Source organism: Cyanistes caeruleus, unplaced genomic scaffold (assembly GCF_971803275.1).
Source record: "Cyanistes caeruleus unplaced genomic scaffold, bCyaCae1.hap1.1 HAP1_SCAFFOLD_208, whole genome shotgun sequence".
Classification (NCBI taxonomy): Eukaryota; Metazoa; Chordata; class Aves; order Passeriformes; family Paridae; genus Cyanistes; species Cyanistes caeruleus.
The window spans coordinates 20,077-34,194 of NW_028255995.1; the positions used below are offsets into that span (position 1 = coordinate 20,077).

A 14,118-nucleotide genomic window follows, 5' to 3' on the forward strand; every position below is an offset into this window, starting at 1 on the left:
CATCTGCACGGGATGTTTGCGTTGCACCGCTCCTCCTTTGGTTTTTCCTGCAAATGCCATTGCTGTTTCTGCCTCAAATAGAAATGCCACAGCTGGGCAAAACTTGTCCAGTTGGCCATATTCCAAAGGCAGTGTGGTCTGGAGAGGATGAATGAAGAGGAGCCTTCCCCCCTTACAAACTGTACCAAAGAAGCCATCAATGTCACTTTCCACCTCTAAGAAAAAACTGACAGTTCAGAAGGAAATGTTGAGCTTTCTCACAGGGTCAGAAGGAGAGAAATGTTCCAAAGGAGTTGAGATTTTAGAAATTTTATTTAAAATCCTACTCTACAATCCTACACTACAAACCTACACTACCATCCTGCACTACAATCCTACTCTATAATCCTACTCTCCAGTCCTACTCTACAATCCTACTCTACAGTCCTACTCTAAGTTGGGCATGGAGAAGACAGTTCTAAATTAATTGTTGCATTCCTGCCTCCTCCTTCCACTTCTTTACTGCAACGATGAGAGGTGCCAGGCTGGACCCAGGCATGGCCGATGTTATAAATTGATGCTGCAGAAAGGAAAAGAAAACAACAAGAAAGCATGATTTTCCAAGCTAAGAGCTTCAAAGGCAGGGGAATACTTTTGAAATGGAAAGGGGATTGAGTCAGAGTAGGTCAGGAGCATGGGGCAAGAGTGGCACAGGTTGCCCCAAGAGCTGGTAGGTGGCCCATCCCTGGAAATATCTGAGGTGTGAGTATCCTGATCTCTTGAAAGATGTCCCTGCTCATTGCAGGACACAGACTAGATGACCTTTCCATGTCCCTGTGTGTTAGTTTGAGATGAATTGACATTTAGGGAAAGAAGTAAGAAACCCCGCACGGAAGTGATTTCTTTGAGAGAAGCTGCTGGGAGCTTCCTCTGTGCCTGAGACAGGCCAATGGCTGGCTAGTTCTGAGAACTGACAACATTTTGCACCATTTAGAAATGAGATGCGCCTCTGTGATGATGCACATTTTGAAAACCACCAGCCCGGGCACTGGCCCTCTTTGCTTCCGGAGCCCGAAGGTAACGGAGCTCTGGTGAGGCCGGCCCTGCTCGCCCACGGCCTGTGCTCCTGGGGGAGGCCGGGCCAGAGCCCAGCGGCTCCCGGGCGGGGGATGGAGGCTGCGGGACCCCGGCCCCAGGCTGGGCCAGGCCACGGCTGCTGACATCTTGCCCACACTAAACCCTCTCCCCGGCGTGCAGCGACGGCTCCAGGCCGAGCCTCCCCTCCCAGCGGCTCCCGGGCAGAGAGAGGGGCCCAGCACAGCCTGAAATCCAACACCGTGACTGCCATGACCTGGGTGAGATTGAACCCTTTCACTGCACAGATGAGACCTTTCTTATTCTTGTGGGCCTGATAATAAAATTTGTTATTCCTTTGAAGTTTGAAGCCTGTTTTGCCCTTCTCCTAATCCAGAGCTCCCAGCAAGAAATGAGTAAGTGCCCTGGTGATTTTAGCCAGCGCTAAAACCCAGCACTCCCTGCCAGCCCAGCCCAGTCTAGGATTGCTCCCCACTGTCAGCTGAACAGCACCAAGGTTGGAAGTGAGGAGGATGGGGGCTCATCTGATGCCTTGGATTTCAGTGGAGGGGGAGCCCATCCCTGGGACACTGTTTCACCTTCAGCCCTTTTGGCATTTTACCTGCAGCAGCTCCTTGGCAGACCAGCGCTGCGCCTCGCCTTTCTGCAGGCAGCAGCTCAGGAAGTCACGCAGCAAAGGCGAGAATTGCTCGGGCTGCCGCAGCTGTGGGGTCCCTTCTGTGGCTATGTGGAATTTAGCCTGGAGAAAAAGGAAACACAAGGCTCCACCTGCTTCTTTCCCATCTGGAACTGCTCTCCCAGAGCCCATTGTTTCAGCTCCACTCTGCAGTGGCAGTTTTTGCCCTGGCAGAGAGGCAGAGATGACTTTCCTGTAGCATTTGGATGACAACTTTCCTGTATCATGAAAAAACCCAAGCCCCAAAGCCACAGCTTTGCCAACATCCAGCAGATCTTGCCTTGGCAGCTGATTTCATTGCCTGATCTAGTTAGTGGCAACTACATCAGCAAATACATATTTCCTTCTCAGAGGATTCCCAGCAGCTTGGCAGCCTTTTTGTTATTCTAACTAACTGCACTATTCCAAGGATTCTTATAAGAAAAGAATCTCTGCAGTGCTTGTTGGTCCCTTAAGCACAGCTGCCATAAAACAAAACTCTTCAGGCTTTTTGTCCTGTTCTTGAAAATGATGGTAATTGGAAGAAAAGAAAGGAAATGCAGCAGGTGTTCCTCAGGGAAGGAAACAAACCTTTGGAATCTCATTTTCAACACAGACACATTAAGATGCCTCCACAAATGTATTGGGTTGAAAATGCCTGTTTGGGCACACAGGAGCCACCTGCAGCTCTGTCTCTCAGCACTCTGAAAATTTCAGGTTCCCTTAGGTGGCAAAAGGAAAATATTCATGGTGAAACCAGAAGTGTCACCCCTGTGGTAAGCCTGTGCTGGTTGGATTCTCAAGTCAATGCATTAACGCTGTGCCCATCCCAGAAAGTGCCAGGAAACAAACAGGAGGTTTTGGCAGGCTCTCCCCGTCACCAGGCTCCAGCTTGGTGATATGGAGAAAGTGGCTTGGGTTAGGAAAGAAGGTGGTCACTGAGTGTCTCAGCAGCACTGCACAAGAAGCAGAAGAGACTCTGGCTTTACAGCCTCATCTCCAGGTTTCAGGCAAGTTTCCCTGTGAGAAGAATGGGGCTGCACCTCTTCTCTCAAAAGCAATGTTTTAGAAACTTGGTTTGCTTTGAGTTTCTTTGCTTCATTTCTGGAAAGATAACAGCAGCTCTGAGATGCTTGTTTCCTATTCTTGGGGCCATCTACACAGCCAAAAGAGCTGGAACGACTTCTAAGGCAAAGCAAAATGCTGCCTGAGAATGGAGATGGTTTGGGCGAGGTAAGGCTTGAGTTCCCCCAGTGCTGCAACCAAAGCTCCAGCAGATGCTGATGTGCTGCAGGGCCATTTGTAGAAGGGGCCTTGGTGGAAGTACTTCCGGCAGATGGCCATGGGATTTTGTGCAGTGAGCAGAGAACACGGGACAGGTGAGAAAGACAGCGGGATCAGAGAGTATTTGCTCCTTACCGATCGAGCAGTGAAACTGTCATAAGGAGTTTTTTGTTCGGCCATTTCAATTGCCACAATTCCAAAAGACCACACGTCCACTTTGGGGCCATATGGTTGACGCTTCACCACTTCAGGTGCCATCCACCAAGGAGTCCCGGTCACCGAGCACCGCTGATTTTGCTCAGGGGTGAGCTGAGCAGAAAGGCCAAAATCAGCTGAGGAGAAAGCAAAATACTCTTTTAATTTTAATACTCTCAATTAGGAAACCAAGCCAAAGAATTCCCCAGTAGAAGGTTGAGAATGTGCAGTTGAATTTCCTGGACAACAATCCCTGCTCTGTTTCCTTGGGGCTTTAGCCAAGGCAATATGAATTGGCTACTTCAAACATCCCCCCATTTCTTACACTTCCTCCAGCAGTGCCTTTTGTTCCCCTGAAGGTTTAGATTGCAGCTCCCTCCCTCTGGAAGGAACACACACAGACACACACAGAGCAATAGCACTCTTGGCTGCTTGTGGCTCCTTGTCATAGCTGTGTGCACCCTGCAACTGTGCCTTCAGCCCACAGCAGGGGGGACCCCTGCACTGCCAGCAGCAGCATTTTTGGGGAGCTGGCAGTCACTGAAAGCAGCCCCACACCCCCCATTCCTGGAAGGCTGAAGCTGAGCAAGAATACACTGACCCAGCTTGACAGAGCCGTCGGTTCTGAGAAGGATGTTGTTGCTCTTGACATCTCGATGGATCACGTGGTTGGAGTGAAGAAAATCCAGTCCTTGCAGGCACTGAGAGAGAAAAGAGAACCAGGGGGGCAAAAAGTAGTGCTGTGAGTTCATCCCACAAGCAAGGAAACAGCTGTGGAAGGTTCCCTTTGCAGGGGAATGGGGAGGAATGGCAGAACACAGCGCCATTGAGAGCAAGAGCCTGCTGCTCCCACAGGAGCAGAGCAGCACCTTTCTCAGTGGAGAACTGCAAATGCCAATGCAAGAGACAGAGCTAGAATACAAGAGCAGGGGATAAGAGGACAGGAAGTGAGTCCAGTGAGTGTAGGGGCACTGGCAGACAGTTCCCTTGAGATGCTCTTGCTTGCCCATAGCTGAGCAGCAGCACAGAAACCAAGCCTGGCCCATGAAATCCCTCCCGTTCTGAGCCCCTGTTTCCCAGACAATGCAGCTCAAGGCCTTGGAAGCACAGATGGGATCCCTGACCTCCCGACTGACAGCTGCAATCTCTCCTTCAGACATTTGAATCTCGTCGATGAGATCTCTCAGAGTGCCTCCGTCCATGTACTCCATCACCAGCCAGAGTTCCTCATGCACAAGGTAGCTGAAAAAAGGAAACAAGGCCATGCAGGTGAACATGCACGGCTAGGTTGGTTTTTTGCTTGAGTCTTGTTTCTGGGTCCCTTGGAGACAAGGGCAGAAGAAAAGGCATAGACATTGCCTCTAGGCTGTGCAGTGTTTGCAGTCTGTGCTGTCTCAAGGAGAAAGGCAGTTTAGGAAGAGCCCAGATAAAAAACCTGTCACGCATGGCATTTCTGGAAATAAGCACCTAGGCTTCCTGGCATGCACAGCAATGGAAAAGAGGGGCAACAATGCAAGGGCAATCGTCTCTTGGATGGTTCATCAGCATTTAAGAAACTTGAAAAACTGAGTCCCAAAGAACTGTGGAGGCAATGAACTTAGAAGGTATTGAATTCTTAAGATAGGGCTGATGCAGGTTTTTGAACAATTTTCAGTCTGCATTTGCCAGGGTGGATTCATGCAGACAAAATGCAGTCTCTTCCCATCCATTGGAGATAAGTAGAGAAATAATTATTAACAACTCTATTTCCTGCCACTGACCAAAGTGGGGTTTTAAGCTCTCATGCTTGTAGTATGTAAACAAACATTCAAGGGATAGGACCGTGACCACTCACCTGGCTAAGTAATTCACGATCCTGGGACTCCTATTACTCTCCATGATCCTGATTTCATTCATGGTTAGTATCTTCCTACTCATTCCTTGCACATTTATTTTCTTTATGGCCACCTCAAATGACATTGAAAAGGAGTAATTTGAGAAAATTGGTAGCATGAGACCACAACACACATGGAGCAAGTGATTTTGGAATGGCACAGCCAAGCTGTGCCCAAGTGCCTTGTGATTAGACCTCATCACTGGAGTAATTAGGAAGTGATATTCCAACAGCCCATTTCTCTGCTCCCTTGGGGGTCAGTTACAGGACATGTGGCCACTGGCGATTTGCCTTGTCCACAAAGCCTGTTCCAAGTGCAATTTGCAGGCTGGCTCCAGTCTGTGCTTCTTGTGCCTTTTCAGCACAGCTCTCCTCAAAGCTCCAGCCACAGCTGTCAGCAGTGGGGAAAGGCCTGGAGAGCAGCAGAGGCTGCAGGGGCTGTTGACATTTACCTCTCCTCCTGTTGCAATGTCAAGTGCTCTGGAAACCTCTCCAAAACCCCTAGAAACAAAACAGCAGCAAAGAAAGGAGAAGCCAATTAGATCTTGCAGTGGAAGCCAGTCCAGACAGGAGAGCTCTGCTGTAAATGCCTAAAAGCTGCAGGTTGCAGGAGGGGTCTGCCAGAAGGCAGATGATGCATTTTCCCCTCAAGTGCCTGGGCACTGGGCCTGTTCCTGAAGCCTTGGGCTTTACTGCCTCAGCTCCAAAAGGCAGCTTATTCCTTCATCTCGGCTATCAGCTTCTAAAGTGTGCAATTCTAATCCTGAGCACAGAGTATTTCCTTTAGCAAACTCTTGGAGAGAAATGTTCCTGGGAACTGTTATCTGACAGCTCTCATTGGGGGTAGGTTATGCTTTCAGGCAAGCAAGATTCTTCTCCTTTCATTAGTGTGGCCAGATGATTTGGAGACATCCAAAAATGAGAAGAAAATGAATCCTGAGCTGTCCCACACTTGAGAGACAAGCAGATTTACCAGGTTCTGTTCCTTGCTGCAGGCAAGACCTTGGCAGCATGGAGATGTCTTTGACAATGCCTTCTGAGCACACTTGACAAATTCTGGCCAGTACTGAGAGATGGGGCAGACTAAGCCCGCTGTCTAAACATGTGGACAACTTGTCTGACTTCCCACTTGATGGATATTCCCCCAGGGAAACACCTGGTCCATGGCTGTGTAGAAGTGACTGTGGTTGGACTCACCCGCTGCCAAGACTTTCCAGTTCGATGTATTTTGTGATGGGATTTTCGTTGTTCACCATTCTCCCTGAGGGAAACAAAATGCAAGATGCTGACTTTCAGGCAGAGATCCGAACTTGCAGGAGATGCCAAAGGCAGCCCCGCTGTCTGGGGCTCTGAACCCTCTGTGGTCAGCTGGGCAGCAAGCACAGCAGCAACAAGACAGGCAGTTGTGCAGTACAAATGGGCAGCAGAGAGACTGATTTTGTCCAGTCCTTGGAAGGAAATGAAGCGCAGAGAGCACAGCAGGGCACAGCACAAGGCTGGCAAAGGCCAAGCATGAGCACTGACAAGCAATGGCAAGAAGACACAGCCAGCCTGAGCCCCTGACAAGCTGTGGCCCCCGTTCAGGACACAACAGCATTGCCTTGGAGGTCAGACACAGCCAGGTGCAGATCAAGGCCCTTTTGTGTCCCAGCAGGTGAAGGTAGACACCAAATCAGCTGGGATCTTTTCTCAGCCCCACCAGGTCTTTTCTGAGAGCACAGCACTGGCAGCTGTTATGGGCAAGAAGCAGATTAAATGGGTTGTGCTGCAGAATCACAAAGGGCTTGATGTGTTTTCCCAGAGACTGATCTGAGCAGGGCTTGGGCCAATAGGTAGGATTCTAAGAGTCATGGGAATGGCTGGGAATCAGGGATGAAAAAGTGCCATGGATCTGAGGAATACACAGCACAGGGGCTGCAGGCTCGCTCCTGAGAAATGCCTGCAGTGCTGTTTTATCTGATCACACCACGTCGATGTGTCTCTTGGACACATCTTTAGAAAAATAAAACTAGGATATTAATTACAGGTTGTTATACAAGTATCTGTTTCTTCATTGTGGGCCCAATGAAAACATCTCTTGCTCTCTGTTTCTGCTGTCACCTGATGTAGTTTCAAAGGAGTCCTCACTGACAAAAATACAGCATCCTCACAAAAACCTTGTAGATGTAGTAGAGGCAATAAAAACAGTCCTAAAAATGACACCAGTAAGACACATGGGGCAGAACAGCTCTTTCAGGATGGAGAAAAAGCAAAAACCCCTAAATGCAAAACCAAACAAGGATAAAAACTGAAAACTGAAAACGGAACTGCAACAAAAAGACAAAATCCCAAAACCAATCAATATCTCTGAAGTCTTGTGGTTCTGACAAGCGGTGGGAAGTCTGGAGTCTAAGGAGAATCTAGGAATCAAATATTCTGTTCAGTTTGGCCACTAGCACACAGGACTTGCATAGATCATTTGCTGGGCCACAGCCTCCTGCTGATCCAAGAACAATTCCTGCTTCTGCCTTTAGTGGCAAGGGAATGCCAGGCAAAGCCGAGCCAGTCCAAGCTGCCCTCAGAGGCAGCAGGAACAGCCAGAGCGCTCTCTCGCTGCCTCAGAGCACAGCAGTTCCTGTGGGGAGTCCTAAATGTCTCTGGGATACCAAAGTGAGGAGGATCTTTTGCTACAGCTCTGCTGGCACGTGCACACAATACACTGTCCCTCAGACAAGAAATACACCAGACGTACTCAGTTGCTCCACGAAGTCTCCCTGGCTCTCCTGGAGCTGAGCAGCAGATGTGTCACTGCTGGAAATGGACAAACTGCCCCGGCTCCACTGCTCAGCTTGGGGAACAAAGGCTCCTTTAGATGCTGCTGCTGCTGCTGCTGCTACAGCAGATTGAATGGAAGAGCCTGTGTAGATCTGCGAGAAGAAAGGAGTTTGTGTCAGAAAGCTGGCTGGCAGAGATTACCCCGAGTTCCCTTTTCAAATGCAAGCCCTTAGGAAGTTGCTGTTAGCCACATGCAAAGCTCATCAACTGGATTTTTTGGATGCCCGCTTCTGGAACCAAATGGTCAAAACCCAAGGTTGGTTTTAATCAAGTTGATGGCCAGTTTCATATTCCATTTTCCTGGATTTTCTGAAGGATGACTGCAACAACGACCATTCTACTTCCTCCCAAGGATCCCTTTCCCCCTCCAAGGGCTGCAGACACATTTGCAGCTCCTTGTTCTAATGTTGGAGCTCCTCCCCCTCAGTCCTCTTTTCCTGCACCATCTTCAGAAGGTGCTCAGCCTGCAGCACTTGTGCTTGGGACAGTACCTGTGCCTCCCGCCGACCTTGGGGCTCTTCATCAGCCGGCATTTGCTGGAAGCCTTCGCAGGCTGCCAGGTGAGATATCAACACGTCCACCTCAAGTCAAAGAGAACAAAGCAGTCAGAGACCACAGCTTGTCCCTGTGTGCCAAGGCTCATTGACTGTGAGCAAAGGGAAAGAGCAGGACAGCAGCAGATTCACCAAGGGATACAGACAGCTTGCAGCTTGTATTCCAAATCTGTCTGGGGGACTGTGTTCACTTGCAAAAAGCCCTGAAGAAACAAGGAGAGCAGGAGCAGGCCAGCAGGAATCCCTTGAGATGAGTGCTGGCAAAAGGGGCAAATGACTGGTGCCACTGTCCAGGGCAGCAGCTGAGAATTGAGCACAGCAGGAAATGTCCTTCCAAGCAGCTGGGATAGACACTACAGCAGGATGGCACTGAGAGGCATCAGCCCAGCCCCCTGCTGCTCTGCAGAGGAAAGGCAAGAAGGGCAGAAAGCACCAGACTGCAGTGACTGCTGTGCCTATCGCTCTTTCACTCACTCGATTTTCTAGAGCCTCTTGCTGCTGAGCGAGGAGATGGAATTTCTCTTCGATGATTCTCCTTTCTTCCTCCAGCCTGTTCTCCCTTGCCCTGATCCTAGCCTCAGCTTCCTGCAGCTCTGCCAGAAGCTCCTCCTCGGAGGCCTGAGAAGAAGGACAGAGAGGAATTTCCATGAGTGGAGTGTCTGCCACTCTTTCACTCACCTGGTTCTGTTGATTGCCTCTCTGCCAGGGGAGATTCATCTCCTCTTCGATGCTTCTGTCTTCCTCGTGCCTCCTCTTCACTGCCATGATGGCCCTCGGAGCTTCGGGCAGCTCTGCCTGGGGCTCTGCCTCGATGTTCTGTACACACAAATGGAGAGCAAGTGCCTGGGAGATGCCATCAGGCTCAGCTTCTTCCTCAGTTTCAGCCTCAAAATCACACTCATTCAGTCACTTCTTTCTGCTTCCCTACCCACCTCTGCTTCCACTGTAACCTCCTGTCCCGCTGCTGATCTCTGCAGAGGCTCTTTGCTTTCAGGGCCTCTGGCACTCGTGGCCTGCTCAGTCCCAAGAGCTGCGTTTTATGCCCCTCTTCCTGCCCTTCACTCTGTCCCCTGCTGGGTCAGCCTTACCTGCCCATTCTCCAGTGGCTCTTCCACCTGCTGCCCCAGCTGCTCTTCCTGCTCTTGGGCTGGGAACAGCTCTCCCTCAGGCTGGCACGGCCGTCCTGATAAAACAATCTGCTCCTGCTCTTTCTCTAGGAGGACCTGCAGAGAAAGCAAGAGAAGATGGGCTTCAACTTCTCATCCAACATTTGTGGGCCAAGACTCAAAGACTGATGGGCTCCCACGTTCCCAAAGCTCTGTGCTGCTGCTCTCCTGCCTTGTTCTCTGCCCGTGGGGAAGCACAGATTCCAAAGTGACCCTGGCAGTGCAATCAGGGCCCATCTGGCACTGAATCTCCAACAGACTCTTGGGCAGCTGACAGGAAATGTGGGGCATTTCTCAAGGGCCTCCCTCCCCTTCTGCTGTGTCCTGCTTGTCTCTCCCTAGTGACTGACAGCCAGCCCTGTCCCACAGCTCCATCCTGGCTCTGCAGGGGCTTCCTGGCTGAGCTCAGCCCTTGGGAGAGACACTGCTGGAGTTCATGTTCTTTTCAGGCCTGCCCTGCCACTCCTGCCCCTCTGACATCTACACTCTTGTTAGAAATCCTGCTCATTCAGGGGACAAGGATGTGTGCAATTTGATCCTCTGCTGCAGGTCAGAGAGCCTCTATGGCCACCTCAGGATATGGAAGAGGACCAAGGTGTTTCTCCTCCCTCTTTTGTCAGCTGAGAATTCTGAGTGGCACTGACAGAGATCCTCAAAAGGCCCCACCAACAAATTAATTGACACACCCCTAGGGATGCCAATGAAGGAAGCCATGGGTCATGTAATGCATGTATGACCAAAGTCAGCAAAAACCACCTAAACCATGGAATTGTCCCACCTCACTAGGACAGGCAGAAATTTATAGGTTAAACAGGGAGTGTCAGGACAGAAGAGGCAGGAGGAGGAAAACAGCTCTGAGGAGAAAAAAACAACCATCTCTAAAGGGGTTCTTAGCAACACAAGACAGCACTCAAGGACTTGCAGCTTTGCCCCCACACTAGGCTCCAATGCAGTTTCCAAAGCTGCAGACTTCACCACAAAACGTATCAAGAGAAACTTGCCACTTGTGGATTTTGCCTCAGAAGAAGGGTTCAGAACTACACAGTTTGTTTCTTTGGCCACACAGGACAAGAATGGCCGGCCACAGCTGCATGGACAACACAATCATCTCCTTGCAGCTTATCAAAAGCCAAAAGACAGGTGGCCTAAAAGACTCTGCAGAAGTGAAGAATTACTCCAGAAAACTGCAGAACACTTCTCCAGGTCATGCAGAGGTTTCCAAAAAGGGACAGCAAACAAAGCAAGCCCTGTGAGCCCCAGCAATGCCGTGTGAGCCCTTGGCCATGGCTTGGCAGAAGCCAAGAGACAGAGCTTCCCTGAGCCAAGCAGCCAGCTGCTCACCCGCAGGCAGCAGCGCTTTGGGGCCTCAGCACGACGGCTCAAAGCCCAATTTCCAGCTGCCACGGGATGGGGGAATGGCTGGGTGCTGGCAGGACTCCAGCACTCAGCATCCTCAGCCAGCAACAGCAAGTGCTGGCTGCTCAGAAACTTGCAGCTCTGCCTTGCACTAAAGACAGCAGCACCCAGCACTGGCACTTACTGTCTGGGCATGGTCAGGCTGGGCTGTGACCACAGCTGGAGGCTCGTGCTCCTTCTGCTCATTTTGCTCCTCTTTGGCCTCTTCTCCAGGAGCAGAGGGAGCCACAGCAGAGTCTGCTCTTGCTTCTGGGCTCTGTGGACAGATGGTGGAGTTAGGGACAGGCAGCTCCCTATCATTTAGAACCTTATTTCTATTCAGCTCGATTTCTACAACCAGCTCTACCAAGCACAAATCATCAGCTTTGATAGCAATGGGATTCTAAGTCACTCCAACTAAATTAAAATGGGTTAATTCAGCCAGGCTGCAAATAGTTCTGAATTAGAGAGTTCACCCTGGCTACTATCAGCAAGCAACGTTCTCTCTGCAAATCTGAGCTTTGAGTTCTTTTAAAGCTCTGCAATGGAAAATTAGGAAATAGCCAACAATGCCTTTGCTATTGCTGTTGTAAACATGGAAATGGATCTTCTTTCAGCCCACCCAGCTGGCCCTGTGCACTCTACTGCCACAGGCCAAGCTCACAGTTCCCTGCACAATTCTGAAACACCAGGAGCATCAAATGTTCCTTTCTGACTCACCTCAGGATCGGCACCTCTGAACACACGGCTCAGATGACCTGCAGTGGGCAAGGAAAAGGAACCAAATTCTTTGAGAAAACTGGAGAGAACCGTGGCCTGTTTAGAACAGCATCTGAGAAGATCTCCCAGTCTGCATTTTCAAAGGTGTCCTGCTTGACTGGTGTGGTTTAAAGCAGCAACTAAAAAATCACTAGAAAACTTACTTATTTCTTGCAGTGAGATATGGATTAGAACAAGAGCAAAACAGGCTTAAAACTTAAATGGAATAAAGAAAGTTTATTGACAAAAACTACAAGAATAAGAAACCAGAATAAAACTTCCAGAACAACCATTTTCTCCCCCACTACCCAACCATTCCCTTGTTTACATGACAACATAGAGACAAAAAACTTTGGATCTTTGGTGTTTAAAACAGTCCCAATTTCTGCTAGAGTCTTTTCATCAGTCTTTGTAGAGAAACAAAAGTCTTCTTCTGCTATCTATGGAGTTTCTCACAAGAAAACGATTTTTCTTCATAGCTTTCTATTTCTCTGATGCCAGCTGCCCAGAAATCTGCCATCAGTTGTCTCCTCCCATTTCCCATCACTCTGAGGTGTGTTATGGGTCATGAGTCTAGGGATGTCATTTTTATGAATGAGTTATTCAAAGACAAAAGTTCTCTTTATCTATTTTTCTGAGCCCCCCTGGAAACAGAAGTTTTCTCTTTTTGCTTCTTAAAAGCCACAAATCTTCAACTCTTACTTCTCCCCCTCTGTTCCAGCATCTCACAGTGTCACAACTACTTCATCATTTGCTCAAAATCCACACTTGGAAACACTCCATTCCTCCCAATATACTCTGTCATGAATTAAAGGCGGTTTTTTCAGAACACTACTGTCCATCTCCATAGCTTAACAGAAAAATATTTCAGCTTAATAAAGCATCTCCTTATTTCTCTTCCCCCTCTCAATTTAATTTTTTTCTTCACTCTCTTTGATGGGTTGATGGTTGATCACTCCCTCTCCCTCTCTCTCTGGAAAAAAAGGATTAATCTGCATGTCTCATGCAGGCAGTAAAAGAGTTAAAATCTTGCTAAAGCTGCAGATGTTGATGGTGTCAGGTTTCAGTTCAGTGGCAGAAACTGCAAACCAAGTCAGGCTGGCCGGCTCTGTTTCTCCCCCCACCCCGCCCTCTGCAGCCTTGTCCGGCCTGGAGGGGGGGAGGAGGCCGAGACAGAGCCCTGTGACCTCGTCAGAAGCCAGAAACCAAAGAGAACAAAAAATTCCCGGCCTCACATCTAAAGGTGGTGTTCATAGGTTGATCTCACTTCCCAATAGTTAAAACTGCTGCCACTTCTCACCCATGGCCAGAAATTAGTCAGGAGAAAAAACTCCCATCAGCCTCCAGCAGTTTCAACTTCCCCAGCTCTCAGAGCTATCTTAAAAGTAAAGTCACCCCAAGAGATTGAGCCAGCAAAGTGAGGAAATGACAGACTCTGCTGCCACAGGCTCTCCCGTGGAGGGAACAGAAGCCCTGCAAATGCTGCCCGCAGCCCCCTGGCTACAGACACCCCGTGTTTTGCTGAAGGTGTTGACAGGAGCTTGACCAAACCAGGGGCATCCTCATGGTCTTTGTGTTTCAATAGCAACCCGGTCACTAAGAAAGAGCAGGGAGACCTACAAAAGCCAGCTCAGGTTCCAGCCAGGGAAAACCTCTACTTACGTGCCAGGTTGGTGAGGTAATAGCCTGCATAGCCGATGCCATAAATGGTGCAAACTGCAACAGCGAGCTGCTCCATCATTGTAGCACTGCTGTGCCAGTTTGCACACTCTGCTCCACAGCAAAAACAAACACGGCTCCTGTCAGTGTGCAGCTGCCCACTGACAAACGCCTCAAGCAGGAGGATGCTCCTGCACTGAGCAAGCCCAAGAGCTGCTCTGACCCTGAGGCCTTCCGTGCACCAAGGCAACCTTGGGATGTCACCACGACAAGGTGGCATCCATGCCCTGACATCACAAAGCCAATGCTCTGCGCTGCTCTGGGAATTGATGCAGAGCAACCCAACCTTCCCTACAGCAAACACAAAATTGCCTGGGAGCTTCTCCTCTGTCACAAAGGGTCACAAATCCTTTGCTGGGCTGTGGGAAATGACAGAAACTTCCACAGATACTGAAGGGTTTCATTTCCAGCCTTGGAAGGAGCTTGGGTTCATGCAATGCTAAAGGTTCACAGACGTTGAGTCAAGAATTCATAAGCTTATGTTCCTATAGCTGCAAGTAAGAATATGCCAGAAGTAAATAAGAAACTGTATTGAGTGAGATGATGGAGAGTTTTCAACTGTAATTGTGTGATTTTATAGAGTAGGCTATGAATCTAAATATTATCCTAAGAAGCACATGTGTGTAGGTG

General features: G+C 49.4%; 1 protein-coding gene across 1 annotated transcript; it reads right to left on the reverse strand.

The window, feature by feature from the left end:
• Positions 1-293: 293 nt before the first annotated feature.
• LOC147645630 (serine/threonine-protein kinase PAK 3-like) lies at positions 294-13,665 on the reverse strand. The gene is made up of 15 exons (XM_086874410.1): positions 13,432-13,665; positions 11,731-11,768; positions 11,156-11,287; positions 9,538-9,672; positions 8,924-9,265; positions 8,387-8,476; positions 7,813-7,987; positions 6,279-6,342; positions 5,534-5,582; positions 5,043-5,155; positions 4,333-4,450; positions 3,810-3,909; positions 3,149-3,345; positions 1,676-1,813; positions 294-559 (listed from the first exon to the last, which is right to left on the reverse strand). Exons 1-15 carry the CDS (start codon positions 13,508-13,510, stop codon positions 458-460), a joined length of 1,872 nt encoding a protein of 623 aa, XP_086730536.1. The 5' UTR covers positions 13,511-13,665; the 3' UTR covers positions 294-457.
• Between the last annotated feature and the right edge of the window lie 453 nt (positions 13,666-14,118).

Excerpts from the sequence above, each read along its gene's own strand:
- LOC147645630 (XM_086874410.1), bottom strand. The coding sequence starts at position 13,510 with ATGATGGAGCAGCTCGCTGTTGCAGTTTGCACCATTTATGGCATCGGC. Across the intron at positions 8,477-8,923 it reads AAGAGGCTCTAGAAAATCGA|GTGGACGTGTTGATATCTCA; the intron begins GTGAGTGAAAGA and ends CTTTGACTTGAG. Across the intron at positions 3,346-3,809 it reads CGACGGCTCTGTCAAGCTGG|CTGATTTTGGCCTTTCTGCT; the intron begins GTCAGTGTATTC and ends CTTTCTCCTCAG.